Raw genomic sequence first — 18,568 nt, forward strand, 5'->3', positions numbered from 1 at the left:
TTCACTGAATATGACACTAGTCCAATGAGAATTCTGATAGTAGCAAGAAAACATCATGCTCTCAGAGATCGTTGCAAGGCAGTCTCCACATATAGCATTTCCTCAGTAGGATTATTATTACATTTTCTTCTTAAGTGCCCGTAATTATATATTCTTCTACCCATAATAAGTTTAACTATCTCTGTAAACTTCCTCCGTTAACAAGTTTAGAACTCAGTGCAAGATAAGAGTATATCCACCACTAGTCATTTATTGTCTATCCAGGGCTCATTCATGCAGTTGATTTGCCCCCTGAACATGTAGGCCCACTATGAAGCATAATTTTTTTTGCCCCGCTTGAGAGACTATCACATGTTATACCAATTTGAATGGCTAGTAGAGCTATTTATGTTGCATTCAAGATGAGGTATTGGCATTAGACCTCAACTTTTAGTAGTACTTTGGAATTGTTGCATATTATGCTAATTAATAATGCTCCCTCTCGTTTCTGAAAAAGTCGTGTTCCTAGCATTAGATTTTAAATGCGCTATTAGTATCTGCTATCTCAGGTAGCGCTTTTAGTGCTAGATACTAGTAATAGTTTAATGTCTGGATTTTAGAAGCATTTATTATTAATATTTAGCATTTTTATATAGTATTTTGCATGTTCAGAACTACTTACAGATATGAACTAAGTAATCATCACAATGTCTTGTGACGTATTACTATTAACTGTTTAACATGTATATTGTAGTAGCACGTACAATAGCAATCATCACAACCAAGTTGGGCTCCATTATGCTAGGTATCATACAGACTTACAATAAATGACACTCCCAGCCTGAAAGAGTTTACAGTCTAAAAGACAAGACATAACAGATGGAGGAGACAAACAAGCGGGTAGGGCAATGTAATATAATAATAGGATGTTCACAATTAGTCATTCTGTAGCAGTGATCACCACTCACCACCTGGCTAGCTGCTGTCAGTCGGGTTGCAGATCTCTGTATGCATTATGGCACCAGTAGGTAGGTTACTGCTGTTATCCACTTTTTATAGATGAGAAAGTTGAAACATAGAGGTGAAGTGACTTGCCTGAAATCACCCAGAGTCATTGATATTGCTAGGACTCGAACCCACATCTCCTAACTCCAAACTCCCATGACTAATCCATTAGACTAACTGTGCTGCCTCTGCCATTATCTGTGCTTGCTCACTGTATTTAGGAGAGATTGCCAACAGTTCTGGTTGTCTGTACTTAAAGGGGGTTGGAGGTGGGAGAAAAATAGCAAGAGAGAATAAGTTTGGAGAGAAGTGGGATTCATTCTTCTCTCGACCTACCTGCATCTACACTTTTAAGTATAGACCAGGCCTAAAAAAGGGTTCTGCAACTGATGAACTGCTTTTTAAAATAAATACCCCTTAAAATGCCGCTTCGAAGGCTAAACTATATTCTGCACCATAAAATTTAAAATTCTGCAACAAAAAAATGAAAAATTCTGCACACGATATTTTCAAATTCTGCAAAATTCTGCATATTTTATTTGTCAAAATAACACAATTAATTACACCAGTGTCAATTATTTTTGGTCATTTATTTCAAAATACCTGTCAGCAAGTATGTCTGTAACAATGCAGACAACAAAAATGATACAGGAAATGTTTTTTGACAAATAGATTCCTTACTAGGCATATTAATACAGAACTCTGAGTAATAATTCATTTAAACTACAATACAGAACCGTATTTCCCGCATCCCTCAGAAGCAGTGCAAAGGCTTGGGGGAGTCAGGGGTAACACAGGAGCTGAGGGAGAGGGAAGTAATTGCTGGGAAGGAGCCTGGGTGTGAACTTGGAGGGTTGTTGGGTATGGGTGGGAAAAGTATGGAACAGGTTTTTTGGGTGGGCAGCGAGGGATTGTTAGGGAGCTTCCCCCATGGAGACCCTGGCTGACCCCTAGCCTCTTCCATTCAGGCAGGCACATTTGCCCCTGTCCCCATGTGTCCCTGCACCTCCATGTGTCCTTGCACCCCCTGTCCATGTGTGTCCCTCCATCCCCACTCAGACATCCACTCCCCCCCATCCCCATCTGGCCCTGCATCTCTACTCCAATTTTTCCTCTCTTCTGGTAGTCTGAGGATGAACAGTAAGACAAAATTGTTTTTGGTATGAACACTTCTGTTTGATTCTTCTGCCTGATTAACAGGCAGAAAGATAATTTAGTTGTCTAAGTAGTAGAAACTCTATTGAAGGTAGGAAAATCTTCCTTTCCCCACCTACCATGAGTAATGAGGTATAGGTTTTTGTTTATAAGTTCTTTACATGGTTGATTGCGGTTCTTTCTTCTTGTCTTTTTGTGAATAATTAGTCTCTGGGCAAAACTTAAATATGTTTGGTTCTCTTAACCTCTTATCACAAGTCTTATTTTCCAAACCTTTTATTATTTGTTTGTAACAATAACTTCCTTGTTTTCCCCTTCTTGTTTCTTCTCCAATTTCCCTCTTTTGAAAAATGTGATACCCAAAATAATAATACTTCAGTTGAGGCTTAACCAGTATCAATTATAGCTTTTTTTTTCTGGGTGCAGATCTTATTAATAGAACCTAAGGCCCTGCTCCTGCAAACATTTATGTACATGCTTCAATTTACACCCTCGAGTAGTTCCTTTGAAGCCAGTGGGACTACTTGCATGCTTTAAATACTTATACAAATGCTTAATTTTGAGGATTGGGGCATTTAGCTTTCTTAAAAATGCTATTAACTCTTAATTTGTTTTTTAGTGGTTTTTGTTTTATAAATGTCAAATAAGTGTCTATCTCAAGCTTTCTAGTTTAACATCCACTAGAACCCACACACATTTCTCTGTGGTATACTTCCTAATCATTATTTCCTTCATCCCTATTTCCCAACATTCTATATTTATTCATTTGACTTCTCCTTCCTACATTAAATCATATGTTTTTCTTTAAAATCATTTTGACTTCAGAGAATTTACCAGGATTATACTGGTTTAAACCTAACCTCCAGGTTAGTTTGAGTCCATCAGTTTTGTATTGTCCTTTTAATTTGGTCATCTTTCTTGACTTTGTCCTCTGACATTATTAATAGTAAAGATACTTATCACTTCTACGTGATTTATAAACATCAATTTCCTCTCAGTACTAACCCACACCTTGCCTTCACACAGACCTATTAACTACTCTTGTTTCTGGTTGGTTGGTTTGTTTGTTTTTTAACCAGATGTGTACTCATATGTCTCATTTTACCCTATGGAAATTTTTGCATGAGACCATGTGATATGTCTTACTAAAGCTAATATGTTAATTATATTGCATTTCCTTTATCCACTAATGTTGTTACCCTACCAAAGAAAGCATTTGGGTTAGTTTGGCATGATTTGTTTTTGAAAAGCCCATGTTGCATATTATTTTCCTAAAGTGTTTAGAAGTTGATGTTTTGTTCTAGGAATTCACCTTTTTTCTAACCTTAAAAATAGGTACAATACTGTTTGCCTTGGGACATAATCTGTTTTCCATAAATTCTCCAAAATAATTGCCAGTGGTTCTGACATTTCTACTTCTAGTTCCTTTAGTGCTTCAGTGTGAATTTCATGAGGGCTGATCATTTGAACCCCTACAGTAAGAAGTGCGGAAAAGCATCTAAGAACATTGCCCTTATATAACTTAACCATTTTTAATTGTTTTTAAAGATGTTAAGAAAGCTACAGCAAAAGAGGAAAATGTTAAAGGGATGCTGTCCAACCAAATTTGGCCCAAAAATTTGAGGTTGTTTTTTAAACTTTTTACAAAACAGTCTCTAGCAGAAGAAAGATGTTTTAAAAAAAAAAAGGAAATTCCCTTACGTATAGTTTCTAACCCTATCATTGTAGTATTGTACTAGTACAGAGAATCTGAAAGTGAAATTGACCAGGAATTCACTATAAATAGAAGGAAAACTGACTTTTCTGGTTGTATTGTCCAGGCGGAGAAATGTAAAAAGTAAACAACAAAATAGTGAAAGAGAAGTTAGATTTTTAAGACTTAACTTTTAACAGTCTAGGATATTCTGAGTGAAATCCGGTAGGCTAGGAATTTTTTAAAAATTTCATGTTTAAACGTACACTGTCACTTTTAATAAGAAAATTATTTCAGTTCAAATAATACCTTTATAAAACAAAACAAATTAAATACACAAATTGTGAAGACAATAGTGTTCTGAGACCCAGAAAAGCAAGAATATTTTAACTCAAGGTTTCTATAACGCACTTTACCAAGCCTTGCCTGCCTATTGTAGTATATTGTACAGTGCGCTCTATGAAGAGATCTTGGAGCAGTGAGTGATTTTTACATATCGTATATATTGCTATAATTGGTTGCATGATTCAAGGGTCCTGATCATTAATCGGGAATTTTCTGTGGATTTATGTGATTATCAATTAAAAGCTGTGGGAAAAACTAGTCCTGTAGTCTTTGACTAAATATCTAGAGATCTTTTTAAATGGTATTTCAGAGTTTCTCTTTTGTATGCCATACTTCCCTCCACCCCTTGTCTCCTGTGTCTTCTCATTCTGTAGATTCAGATCCAGGACATACACATGAAAACTGGGGGGAGAGATTAATACCTTCTTACAGGACATATTCAGGTAAATGTATTATCAGGTGTACCTGCTGTAGTCCAGTGACTTTTTGTTAACATTGTTAATTTCAGTGTTGATCGACTATTTAGAGTTTATTTTAAAACACTTTGTGAATTCTAACAGAAAGATGGATAAAGAAATGTTTCCGGAATGACAAAGGAATGACTGGAAATAACCTAAATGAACATAATTTAATTTATATGCTACCTTTCATCACCAAGTATCCATAAGTGCAACTGTTTAACACCATTCTTCAATGCTAAGCAGTTAGGACAGGAATGTATTACCATCATTTGCTGAATACACTGTTCAAAATATAAAGTGATAATAAACATAGGTAAAATAGAAGGTGACAGAAAATGTACAGTATACTGCACTGCAAACATGCAAGACAGATCTTTAAAGTGTGTCTAACTATATCAGTATTGGTTTTGGCACATTATTTTGCCACGTTGAACATTGTTAAAACAACATTGAGGTGTAATTCTGAAATAAAAGTTAAATATATAAAACTTTTTTGTAGAAAAGAACCATGGGCAATAAGTAGTATGAATTTATAAACACAAATCATGCCAGACAAACTAAAGCACTTTTTTTTGGGATAGAATTACTAAATTAGCGGATGAAGAGTACACAGTAAATATTCCATGGAGCGGATCACACTTCTCCATAGTTGAAACCAGAATAAAAAACTATAAATTCACATGTGCACAGTTCTATAATTTTTCATGCTTAAAACAGTTTCGATTAACATTGTTTTTGAAATTTAAAACAAAAGTATGTATCTATTGTTTGCTTCTCTTTTCCTCAGAGAGCATTAAGTCTGGAGAAACTGTAGGAACATCAAGCTTTGCAGGGAGGCAGCAGCAGAAGGGGGAGCTTAGAGTGGTGAGCAAAGAGGAGTCTGGGTCAGGCAGAGGAGGAGTTTGTTACAGCAGATCTATGACAGAAAAGAAGGGAGGTGGGAAGGGAGAGGATAGGAGCAGAAAGGAGACTTCTTGGGGCTAGGGGAGGAAGTGGATGCAAACAGAAAAGGGATTGCAGGGGGCAAAGAAGGGCAGGAGAGAAGGGACTATTGCAGAGGACTAGAGGAGTATGGAATATGGTGGAGTCCTTAATGGAATTTAGGCTTCTAGATACTTAAGTAACTTGAAAATTTTGCACTTAGTGTATCAACATATGCCAACAACTCCTTTACCCACCTTGACTTTTTATTTGCTTTACATGAAGTTTGCTCTTTTAGTGCATTTGCAATTTACCTCCTCTATATGTTACTACAGTCTGTACTAATAATGTCTCCTCCAGCATTAAGATTATTGCTTCCACAGACTGCAGAATTCTTAAAAGCTTTCATGAAAAAAGAGGATGAGGGGAAGATGGAAGAATTACATTGTACTAGTACAAAGGCTTTTCGAAATTTAAGATGTCTGCAGCCATAGTCTGCAAACTTCTTATATCCATTAGAAAAAAATCCTTGTTTTTAAAATAACACATTTTATGATCAGGGTAGGTTGATTTAAATCATTATTAAAATTGGTGATTTATTTAAATCAGCAAGTAGGAAACGTAGATTTAAATAATAACTTTTAATCTTGTTTTGCATTTGTACTTTTTAGTTACTTTCCTAAGGAAAGTTGATTCTCATTGGCAGGTAACCATTAAAACACATTGATATGCAACTAAATATAGCCTTTACGCTAAATTTAGTACTACTTTTTCTTCTTCGAGTGATTGCTCACGTCCATTCCAATAGGTGTGTGTGTGTGTGCGCACTCTGCGTGCACGATCATTGGAAGTTTTTACCCTAGCAGTACCCATCGGGTTGGCTGCGGAGCCCCCTGAAGTGGCGCCTTTATGGAGGTGTATATAGGTCCCTGCCGACCCGCCTCCTGCTCAGTTCCTTCTTACCACCAGTGACAGTCGTTGGAACAACTGATCTCTAGCTTTAGCAAGTGCTTCCTAGTGGTTTTCCCTTTATATAGTTATCCTTCACTATCTTAGTTAGTTAGTCAGTTAGTTCGTTAGTACGTTTAAGTTGGGGGGTTCCCTCCTGATATTTCCCCCCCGTCACTGGGGCATGCCGCTGCCCCAGGGGTTCAAGCTGTGCGATAGGTGTGGTAAGCCTATGCCCAGAGAGGATCTGCACGCCGCTTGTCTAAAGTGCCTGGGAGAGGATCATTTGCAAGACAAGTGCACCATCTGCAGAGGCTTCAAGCCCAGAACTCAGAGGGAGAGAGACTCTTGATGGAGTCCGCTTTCCAGCCCCAACCGGCTAAAGAGCGGGCACCAGCAGCCTTGGTGCACAGCGCACCAGCCTCAGTGCGGGACACCTCGGCACCGAGGAAGGACTCGTATAAGGAGCATCGGCACCGTTCCCCTGTGCGGAAGGCCGGCTCATCGGTGCAGCACCGATCATAAGCCCCGGTGCCGCATAAGAAGAAGGCGGAACGGGGCCACTCGCCCGCCAAGAAGAGCGGGCAGGACTCCAGTGTGGTGCTTCTCATGGGGGGACACCAGAAGGCTGGTCTATCAGTCCTGGCACCGTCGACTCCGGCCTCGAGGGGAGGACCGTCAAGTCCAATGTTGGTGGACTCTCCAGTCCGGGAAGTGTTGGAGGAGGACCTGGACCTCCTCTCCACACCAGACACTTTTGAGGCTGCGCAGGATTTAATTGCCATGACGGCACAGTCCTCGGTCTCCTATTCCTGTGCACTGCCTTAGGTGCAGGCGGCACAAGCCCCGGCTGCTGCACCACTTCCGACACAGATAGGTATCTCCTATCCGGCACTAGGGCAAGTCTACCATGATGCACCGGCGTTTCCCATTGCCATGGGACCGCTCCCCGGCACCATCAGGATCCGCCCCTCCCTCCCGGGCTCGGACTATTCATTGGAGTCAGAGGCGGAGTCGTACATGTTCCGACGCAGCCAGTACCAGTCAAGAGTCTCGGCACTGTAGGGTGGAGGAACACTCAGTACCGATGCTGTCCTGGCCTCCCCAGTGGCAGGGAACGGTACAATGACTCTTTTGGACACCTTGGGGCTACCACCAGGGCCAAGGGCATGGTTCGAGGGCAGCATCGGTGGTCTCTGTTGCCTGTGCCCCTCCTTCTGCAACGTCCATTGCCCCGATCAGTCCAGGGCTCCCAAGGACCCACCACGGGGTTCAGACCCTGGGTCTCCCACATCAAGTGCAAGGTCAGAGACACCTGACAGGAATTCGCTGCAGTCCTGGAAGAGGGCAGGGTGGTGGCTAGAATCTTCCTCCAGGCTGCTCTGGACTCCACTGACTCAGCGGCGTGAACCATGGCTACGGGCATCACAATAAGGCGTAGGTCATGGCTACAGGTCTCGGGACTCCCAGCAGAGGTCCAGAATACCATACAGGACCTCCCATTTGACTGAGGGGCTGTTTGCTGACAAGACAGACTCGAGACTGCAGTCTCAAGGACTCGTGAGCAACCCTCAAGTCTCTGGGAATTCACACACCAGCACCCCAGAGAAAGCCCTTCAAGCCCCAGCCCCCCTCACGATTTTATCCAGTTCCCCCCAGGCAGGACTATAATCGAAGGAGGGGAAGAAACAACAGGAGGTGTCCCCCGCAGTCTTCCTCCGGCCATAGTCAGGGCTCCTCCAAGCAGCCCCCCCAGCTCTAAATCTAACATTTGAAGGTGCACCCAGGGATGGAGCACCAGCCCAAATCCCGGATCCTTGCCCTTCCTTTGTGAATTGTCTGTCCCACTTCTGCTGTGCCTGGGCCCAGATTACTTCAGATCACTGGGTCCTGAGCACGGTAGGGGTGGGATATTCTATCCAGTTCTGTGCCCTCCCACCCACCTTCCCGTTCCTCTTCAGGGACTCCTCTCATGAGCAACTCCTGCTACAGGAGGTGCTATTGCTCCTTGCACTGGGGGTAATAGAGGAGGTTCCATAGGAGTTCAGGGGTAGGGGGTTCTACTCCTGATATTTCCTCATCCCAAAGGCCAAGGGTGGGCTCAGGCCTTTCTGGATCTGCAAAACCTCAGCTTTCTTATGAACGTGTTGAAGTTTCGTATGGTCTCTCTGGCCACCATCATTCCTTCTCTGGATCCGGGGGACTGGTTTGCCACCCTCGACTTGAAGGACGCATACTTTCATATATCAATTATTCCAGCACACAGGAGATTCCTGAGATTCGTAATCAGCGGCCTGAACTGACAGTTCACCATACTACCATTTGGACTTTCAACGGCCCCGCATGTGTTCACAAAGTGCCTGGCAGTCATGGCAGCCTTCCTGCGCAAACACCGGGTACAGGTCTTCCTGTATCTGGATGACTGGTTCATCAAGGGCAATTCCCGAGTGGAAGTGCTAGAGCATGTAGCCCTGGCACTACAGCAGGTTGGGGCTCATTCTGAATGTGCCCAAGTCTACATGGTCCCAACCCAGAAAATAGAGTTCATCGGGGCTCTCCTGGACTCCACTCAGGCCAGAGCCTCCCTACCCAAGTCCCGGTTCCAAAGCATCAAGGGCAACATCGGCAGCCTCCACTGGTTCCCAACTACCACGCCCAGAAACTGCATGAAGCTTCTGGGGCATATGGCAGCCTGCATGTATATAGTGCAGCATGCCAGGTTGCGCCTTCGCCCCCTCCAGGCTTGGTTGGCGAGGGTATACAGACCCAGATGGGACTCTCTGGACCCTGGTTACCCAAGATTCTCAAGTCCCTCAGCTAGTGGCTACAACCTTAAATGGTCTGTGTGGGAGTACCCTTCGCCAAACCTCAGCCCTCATTGTCGCTGGTCATGGACGCATCAGAGACAGGCAGGAGAGTGCACCTGGGTAGTATCAGAACTCAAGGCGTATGGTCACAACTAGAACTATCACTGCATATCAACGTCAGGGAGCTTAGAGCGATTCGCCTGGCTTGCCAGACGTTCCAGGCCCATCTTCAGGGCAAATGTGTCTCAGTACTGATGGACAACACCACAGCGATGTTCTATATAAACAAACAGGGTGGTGCTTATTCCTCTCCCCTGTGCCTGGAAGCTCTCCGACTGTGGGACTTCTGTGTCGCACACTGCATCCAGCTACACGCCTCATATGTGCCGGGAGCAGAGAACAAACTAGCGGACCACCTCAGTCGCTTGTTCAACACTCACGAGTGGGCACTCAGAGCAGACATTGCCCTTTTGATCTTCCAGAGGCAGGGCTATCCCGACGTGGACCAGTTTGTGACACGGAGCAATAGAAAGTGTCAGCTATTCTGTTCCTTTCAGAACCACAGCCACGGCTCCATAGTAGACGTCTTTCACCTACCATGGACAAGTCACCTGCTATGTTACTGCCCTTCCCCCTCATACACAAGGTCCTCATCAAGATCCGGCAGGACAGGGCCTCAGTGATCCTCATAGCACCAGCGTGGCTCCGACAGCACAGGTTCAGCAGCGTGGTGAACCAATCTGTGGACGGGCCAGTGGTGATGCTCCCGGACCTCATCACACAGGATCACAGCCAACTACAACACGCCAACCTGGAGTCCCTCCACCTCAGGGCATGGAAACTCCATGGATGAACCAGCTTGAACTGCAGTGTTCAGACTCTGTTAGGGAAGTTCTGTTGGGGAGCAGGAAGCCCTCCACTTGCACAACGTACCTGGCGAAGTGGAAGCGTTTCTCCATTTGGCGACTACAGAAAAGTACCTCCTCGCAGCAAACCTCTATTCCCCTTGTGCTAGACTACCTCTTGAACCTGAAGCAACAGGGGTTGACAATCTCCTCTATTAAGGTGCACCTGGTGGCCATCTCCACCTTCCACCAGGGTGTGGTGGGCAGGTCAGTCTTTAGCAATCCCACGGTGGGCTGGTTTCTTAAGGGCTTGGATAGGCTTTACCCCCAGGTGAGGCAGCCCATTCCTCAGTGGGATCTTAACCTAGTCCTTTCCGGACTCATGGGTCCCCTTTCGAGCCCCTGGCGACCTGCCCCTTATCTTACTTTTCCTAGAAGGTGGCTTTTCTGGTGGCCATAACCTCATCCAGAAGGGTCTCAGAGTTCAGAGCGCTGATTTCCGAGCCCCCCTACACGGTCCTTTACAAATACAAGGTGCAGCTACGCTCTCACCCAGCGTTCCTACCCAAGATAGTATCGCAATTTCACATTAACAAGGACCTATTTCTACTGGTATTCTTTCCTAAACCTCATGCCAGCAACAAAGAGCGAGCACTCCATTCCCTGGATGTCAGGCGTGCCCTAGCCTTCTACATTGAATGCACAAAGCCGTTTCGTAAGTCACCTCAGCTTTTTATTGCAATCGCTGAGAAGATGAAAGGGCTTCCCATCTCGTCATGGATCAGGTCCTGCATCAGAACGTGCTATGACCTGGCTAAGATCCCAGCCCCGGCATTGACGGCGCACTCCACAAGAGCACAGGCCTTTTCCGCTGCGTTCCTCACACAAGTCCCCATTCAGGACATATGCAAGGCAGCAATGTGGTCTTCCATCCACACCTTCACGTCACACTATGCAATCAGCAACTCGGTGAACTCCGACCTCTTCTCTGTTGAAACTGCTTCGGAGTCACCTATTGGAATGGATATGAGCAATCACTCAAAGAAAAAAAGACTGTTACCTACCTTTCATAACTTTTTCTTCGAGATGTGTTATTCATGTCCATTCCAAATCCTACTCGCCTCCTCTCTGTTGGAATATTTCGGCAAGAAGAAACTGAGCAGGCGGCGGGGTTGGCAGGAACCTATATACACTGCCATAAAGGTGCCACTCCAGGGGGCTCCACAGCCAACCCGATGGGTACTGCTAGGGTAAAAAACTTCTGACGATCGTGCATGCGGCACGCGCACACACCTATTGGAATGGACATGAGCAACACCTCTCGAAGAACAACAATTACAAAAGGTAGGTAACCCTCTTTTGCTAAACCAGAGGATACACTATATCTATAAATAGACCAGGTTAGTGAAGTAATATCTTTTGTTGGTCTCTCTCTCTCTCTCTCTCTGACCAACAGAAGTTGGTCCAATAAAAGATATTACCTCACCCATCTTGTCTCTCTATTCTGGGACCAACATGGCTACAACACCACTGCATACATCTACAGTATGCACATTTATTTAAGCAGTTATAGCTTAGTGTATATTTATTCCGATTCTTAATTTTTATATTTTTATGATGTTAGAAAATGAATGATTCATTTTTTGTTTTCTAGATTCTGAATAAATTTTATTTATTTGTGTCAAGCTGTATTTGGGTAGAAATTGGAATTCAATTAAAATGCATGAAAATTGCATTTTAAAATAGTTTTTTAGTTAAATAAAACTACCTTAAATATGTTGGATACTTCCCCCCCCGTATGTAAGTTTATCAAAGCATGTTTTGCATTTAAAATTAATATCTATTAAACAAAGAAAATTTGTTAGTAGTTAGTGAATTGAACTCATTGTGGTCCTTTGGGATTTTAGAACTAGTAGATCTCATTCTCTCAGACCCTGTTTTTATTCATAGATTGGAAAAGGAAAACCAGCTTTCCTGCTTTTTCAACTCCCAAGCATTTTCTCAACCCTCAATGAGCTAATCATTGAACAGAACAAGTTGAATAAACTGAAATGGAGAAAATATTCTCTCTGCACTTGCAGAAGAGGCTACTGCTGTCAAACGCCAGTTTAACACTTCAACAAACTATGGTTCCACGTGCTTAGCCAGTGACTTCCTCTAGTTCAGTGGTTTTTCTTTCTTTAAAACTTCAGCAGTAAACACTTGGATATTTTTAAATTCAATTTTAAATGACGTTAATAGATTAAAGTTAAATTAGAAATTATGACAATACATTAAGGCCAAACCTAACTATAAATAGATTTGTTTTCTAACAGAAAAATATATTTAATTTAAATTTTAAAAGATATTATTTTAATCATAGATTTTTATCCACTTTGCTTATAATACATGGGTTCTGTGCCTGCAAACCCTTAATAATGTGAATCAGGTTTTCAGAATCTGGTAATGAAGGGAAGGGAAGATGGGAGGCTAGTGTCACTACAGGGACAGAGCTATGGTCGTAAGGGTAATGTAAATGCATTTCCAATGCTCAGCCTGCCGCCGGTCTGGAGTTCTGTCCGCCGGCTCCTGCCAGCTGGGGTCCCGGCCCCACTCAGCCCGCTGCCGGCCTAGGATTCCATTCACCCAGGCAGGCAGTGGTCTGAGCGGGGCCGGCGGCTGGAACCCCGGCTGGCAGCAGCGTGCCAGTAAAAATCGGCTCACATGCCGCCTTTGGCACGCGTGGTAGGTTGCCGACCCCTGGATTAGAATGTCAGCCAGCTGAACAGGAGAAAGCAAGCAGCTAAGCAGACATTGTCTCCCAACTACCTGAATTCCTTCCATCTTCCTGCCCCTACTGATCTAATTAAGAAGGCAAAGGGGTTACCAGTTACCGTACATGGCAGAGTATGGTCCTGAGCTTAATGGTATGAGGAGGAGGTCTAAGCAAGCAGGCTCAGAGAGAGGAACTGGTAAGGCAGACAGTGCCATCATGAAATATTATACTTCCTGCTAGTATTGTTAGAGGATTGCTTTCTGCATTTAATCCATTGCTTGTACTGGGCCTTTAAGGAGGCGAGACAGAGGGGAGAATTTGTTTAGCAGGAGTGTGTTGAGTTGTTCTTTTTGTTCTGCTGCGTGACATCCTCAGAGCAACCTACAGACCCTGCCTTCTAACAATGGCAAATACAATCTTTAAAAAAAGGTAAAGTAAAAGTTAAAAATAAAACAAGGCCAAACTACCAAAGCTGCTGTTAAACACTTGAGGGCTACCTTAGAATTCCAAAGCAAGTTTACAAGTAAAAATGATAATTTTACCATCTTAATACGCTGAGAGAAGATGAACAGTATATTATCTACATTTACACAACACTACAATACATGCATTTATAAACATCACTGAGGATAGAAAAAATAAAAATCACCTAGAAAGGTGGAAAAAACACTAGTGCAGTTTAGGACTGCATGGTCAGAGGTAACACATCACACGTTATTCCCATCTCTATAAAGCTCTGGTGAAGCCACACCTATAATATTGTGTTCAGTCAGAAGAAAATGGGCAAACGATGGAATTTTAAGAGGAAAGACAAAAAGACACAGACCAAAGTTTTCAAATTGGCACAAATAATATTATGTTCTACATTCATTTTTAGGAACTTTAAAAAGTGGTCTGATACTCAGAGCATATGCAGCTCACATTGAAATGAGTGGAAATTTTTAGGTGCACAGCACCTTTGGAAGTCAGGCCATTTATTTAGGTGCCTAACTTTAGGCTCCAAATTCAAAATCTTTGATCCTAAATATTAAATAATTCTGCTAAATGTTGACCAAGGGAAAACACATAGTAGCTGCACATATTGGAAGAGTAAGGAGGGGAAGGAATTACTTAAGGTGGGACAAAGGGAGGTAAAATTAGGAGTAATGAGATGAATTTGAGGGCAGCAGTATTTAGGCAGAATATCAGGGAAAATTTCCTAATAATGAGTTTTGTTAAATAGTAGGATAGTCTCCTGAGGGTAATGAATTCCCCATTATTTCTGATGTTTTCAAACTGGATTCTACAAAGCACTAGAAGATATAGTTGGGGACCCTCTTGCAGTGGGATTGGGGTACACTAGAGGACTTTAAGGAATTTTCCACCTCTTTCTTGATTCTATGAAAAATCAAAGTTGTGACTACACATCAGTCTGAAAACAAGTTATTGACTTTATAGTTTTATTTGTATGATATACTTCTAAAATCTTTAAGTGCTTTATTCATGAGCATATTGTTCCAGTCAGCTGAAAGCTATGACAAAACTAGGAGTGCATACCCTCCTGACAGAAGAAAAAGTAACACAAATGTACTAAGTGGGGCAGCATGACATAGTAATGAATTTTTTTTCTCCAACCTCCAGCTCACATAAATAATTGAAAATGGCTATTTCTGTCTGTGTGAGATTCTGTACTATAGTTGGCTATTTTTCAGAAACTTATTAGTGTGCTAATATTTCCAGAGAAAGAAGGCCCAGAGAAGAAGAAAATGAAAAAGGAAACTGGAAGTAAGAAGTCGACACCAGTTAGCATTCTTTTTGGTTATCCGCTTTCGGAGCGCAAACAGATGGCCCTTCTTATGCAGATGACAGCTAGAGACAACAGTCCAGGTGATACCAACTACCACTGAGTTACTGTTTCTCTCTCTCCTCCCTATTAAACCCCCCTCCACCTGTTACATTTTTTCTTGTTTTTTAAAGCAATCTTTGATTTAATCAAGCACTCTTCTGAATTTGCAAAGCAAAATTCTTCTCATGGAAAATTTCATCTTTGTAGAAAACTGCATTTTCTGTCAAATACTTTGATGGAAAATTCCTAACTATCTTTAGTTATAATATACAAGGGGTTGTTTTAGGATTGCTGTGGTGATTCTAATAATGAATTTCCCATTTTTGAGTATTCCATCTCTCAGATGTCATGTTACATTTTTATTGGGGTGTTTTTTGGGGCGGGCGGGAGGGTTGCACTTAATATATTCTTACTAGTTTAGTGTGCAATTCAACTCTCACTGAAGACCATGGGAGTCTTCATATGAGGTGAAATTATGGCCCCCTTGAAATCAGTGACAGAATTCCCATTGACTTAAATAGAGTCAGGATTTTCAGCCGGGGGCTGGATCAGCTCCTTAGTGTCTAATGCTGTTTACAGGAATAAACTATAAAAATCAATCATCATAGGAGCTGTAATATATTTTTGTTAACATAACAACAATTTAACTTCCATTTTAACATAAGTGTTTATGAAGTTAATACTTTAACAAAGGTAATCTGAAGGTAAATGACTAAATTAACTTTCAGAATTTGGTGGTAGTTGATAAACCAGGGGTAGGCAACCTATGGCATGTGTGCCGAAGGCAGCACGCAAGCTGATTTTCAGTGGCACTCACACTGCCCGGGTCCTGGCCACTGGTCTGGGGGGCTCTGCATTTTAATTTAATTTTAAATGAAGCTGCTTAAACATTTTAAAAACCTTATTTACTTTAACTAAACTATTGTTGTATGTATATATTATAGACTTGTAGAAAGAGACCTTCTAAAAATGTTAAAATGTATTACTGGCACGCAAAACCTTAAATTAGAGTGAATAAATGAAGACTCGGCACACCACTTCTGAAAGATTGCCGAGCCCTTTGATAAACCAAGTTGTTCTGTTGTGGTTATAACCAGAGCTGTGAAGAGAAAGATATTTCCATTTTGTGTAGGATTTTAATATTTCAAAATTTGGTTTCATTCTGATTTGGCAAAGAAATAAAAAATTTCAAAATTCTCCATGAAAGGGGATCCTGGAGAATCTGGTTCAGGAGCAGACTTTCTAGCTGGCTTCCCTGAAGCTGTGGACTCCAGAAGCACCGGGGTCCTGAGCCCAAGGGCAGGCTGGCTGGCTACCTGGGAGCCACAGGCCCTGAGACTCTGGGCTGTTGAGAAGCCATGAGCTTGGGAGCAGGTGATTCCAGGGCTTCCCAGCTCCCTATCAGCCTACCTAGTGAGTTGCTGAGGAGCCTCAGAGCTTGGGAGCCAAGGCTTCCAGACTTCTAGGCTCTCAGCTGCCCAGCAGACAGGCTCCTGAATACCCAGGAACCTGGAAGCCTGGGCTCCCCAGGAGCCAAGCTGTCAAAGAGTTGGGTGGGGAAGCTGGTGCCCTTTCCACTCAGCTTATCCAGAATACTTCATCCTGTGCTCAGAGTACACTTTATCCAGTTCTCTGGAATTCAAGAAATTAGTTCAACTCTGGACTCGTCACAGGTTTCTTTATTGGCATACAATCAAACTACACTTGAATTGATCTGGCTCAAGTATAGGGGATGGGGACAGGTTATACCACATATCCAATTTATATAATCATGAATCAGCTTACATACACACTTACAGGTAATAAGTTGGTTAATACATTGTATCACACACTTTATGATTGGGCTACTAATTATTGTAACCAGTCTATGTGCACATCATGAACGGTTCACAAGCTGCAGAGTATGGTAGTAAGCAAAGCTGCAGCTGCAAGCTTATCACACATTACTCTTCTTGCAATTTATTTATCTAACTACATGTTATTTACAAGGCCACTTATAAGTTTATGCTTCGTACAGTGTTAACCTCTGTTTCCTTACTTCCCTTCCTTACTACTTCTTACGTTGTTCATGCAAGGCCTACAGCTGGCAAGAAATCGGGCAGGTTTCCAGTGGAAATCTGCCTACTCTGCTTGACACTAAAAATCATGGACTGAACAGAGATGCTGGATTTATGGCTTATTACAACAATTTGAAACCCACTAACCCTCTCTTTTTGTCCTATGAGTGCAGACGTGTTAAAAGGCCACTCTACCTTGAGTAATCCCTTACAATATGTGCTAACTACTTATCCTAAACAATCTATTCCACCTGGCATTTTGCTGTGATGCTGGGAGTATCTTTCCCAGACCTGAAGAAGAGCTTTGTATGGCTGGAAAGTTTCTCTGTGTGGCTGGTGTCTCTCCCAACAGAAGTTGGTCCAATAAAAGATATTGCCTCACCCACCTTGTGTTTTCTGTCAGACCTCCACCAAAATTGTCTCCACAGAATGTTTTCTCTGAGTATTGCTGACCATCTTTAATTATAGTCTCATGATTTATGATATTTTCTACTTGAGTAGTACCTTCTGATTATTCTAGAACCATCTGTTATTTCAAATGGGTACATTTTTCTGTTTGTTTCTTTTTTTAATTATAAAGGATTTTTACTCCTGGAAGATGCTGAATTGACATTCCTGTAACCTGAAAACCACTATATCCACAAAACATCTATATTTTGGGCAGCAGTTATGCAAGCTGCATCACACTGCCTTACTTTGGGTTCCCATCTCTGTTGTTGAGAGGATAGTCCAGTGTCCATATACATTCAGTTCTTCACCTTTCTGCTTAGAGACAGTGAGAAGATTTTGGTGAAGTAGACTTAGGGCCAGATTTTTGGAAGTATTTAGGTGCCTAGTGGAATTTTCAAAAGTGCCCAAGAAGCTTAGGTAATTTTGAAAGTCCCACCAGGCACCTGTCTGCACCTTTAGACCTTTGAAATAAATACCTTTGAAAATCTGGCCCGTAGCAATTTGTTTTGGCCCTCGACTGCGGATACCTCCCCCAAAGCTCCTATTGGCCGCAGTTCCCCGTTCCAGGCCAGTGGGAGCTGTGGGGGGCAGTGCCTGCAGGCGAGGGCAGCGCGTGGAGCCCTCTGTCCCCCTCCCCCCAGGGCCGCAGGGACGTGGTGCCGGCTGCTTCTGGGAGTGGTGCGAGGCCAGGGCAGGCAGGGAGCCTGCCTTAGCCCCGCGGTGCCACAGGGGTGGCAATCCCATGGGCCAGATCCAGCCCGCGGGCCATAGCTTGTCCACCCCTGGATTACAGGATATTTCCATAAACTATGGAATCTATTAAAAGACATGACCAATTGTGGACACTGAAATTTGAAGATAGTGAGAAAGTAAAATAAAGTAAAGCAAAAATTATCCAGCTACAAAATTTATATTGACTATTTTTAAACTTATTTTGTAGATTCCAACCTGCATCATCCTTTACAGACAACACCAACACAAAAGAAAACACCAAGCTCCTCATCAAGACAAAAAGACAAAGTTAATAAGAGAAATGAAAGAGGGGAAACTCCTTTACATATGGCAGCCATCCGAGGGGATGTTAAACAAGTTAAAGAGTTAATCAGCCTAGGCGCAAATGTGAATGTAAAAGATTTTGCAGGTAAGGTTGATATGCCTTCATTTCATTAAAAGTCAACGTTAGTCCCGAATTTGTTACTAGAGGTCAGACTTAATTCCAATTTAAATCTGATATGAATTAATACTGTAACTTAAAAATAATTACCAGAAGTCTCTCAACTTGTGCTATAGTGGTTGTGAAGGCAGCTGGGGTAGTTGGTGGA

The 18,568-nt window shown here is 42.5% G+C and overlaps 1 protein-coding gene across 4 annotated transcripts in view; it reads left to right on the plus strand.

Moving 5' to 3' along the window:
* The window catches only part of ANKRD12 (ankyrin repeat domain 12), a 109,209-nt gene that overhangs the window by 45,404 nt on the left and 45,237 nt on the right, over window positions 1–18,568 (plus strand). For 3 of the 4 annotated variants that reach the window (XM_065397810.1, XM_065397812.1, XM_065397811.1), the window contains exons 4-6: window positions 4,552–4,620; window positions 14,634–14,780; window positions 18,187–18,387. In XM_065397810.1, the coding sequence (XP_065253882.1) occupies window positions 4,552–4,620; window positions 14,634–14,780; window positions 18,187–18,387 (417 nt within the window). The remainder of the gene's footprint in view (window positions 1–4,551; window positions 4,621–14,633; window positions 14,781–18,186; window positions 18,388–18,568) is intronic. The other variant, XM_065397813.1, reaches the window with a different exon arrangement.

This window comes from Emys orbicularis, chromosome 2 (genome assembly GCF_028017835.1).
Source record: "Emys orbicularis isolate rEmyOrb1 chromosome 2, rEmyOrb1.hap1, whole genome shotgun sequence".
Taxonomy (NCBI): Eukaryota; Metazoa; Chordata; order Testudines; family Emydidae; genus Emys; species Emys orbicularis.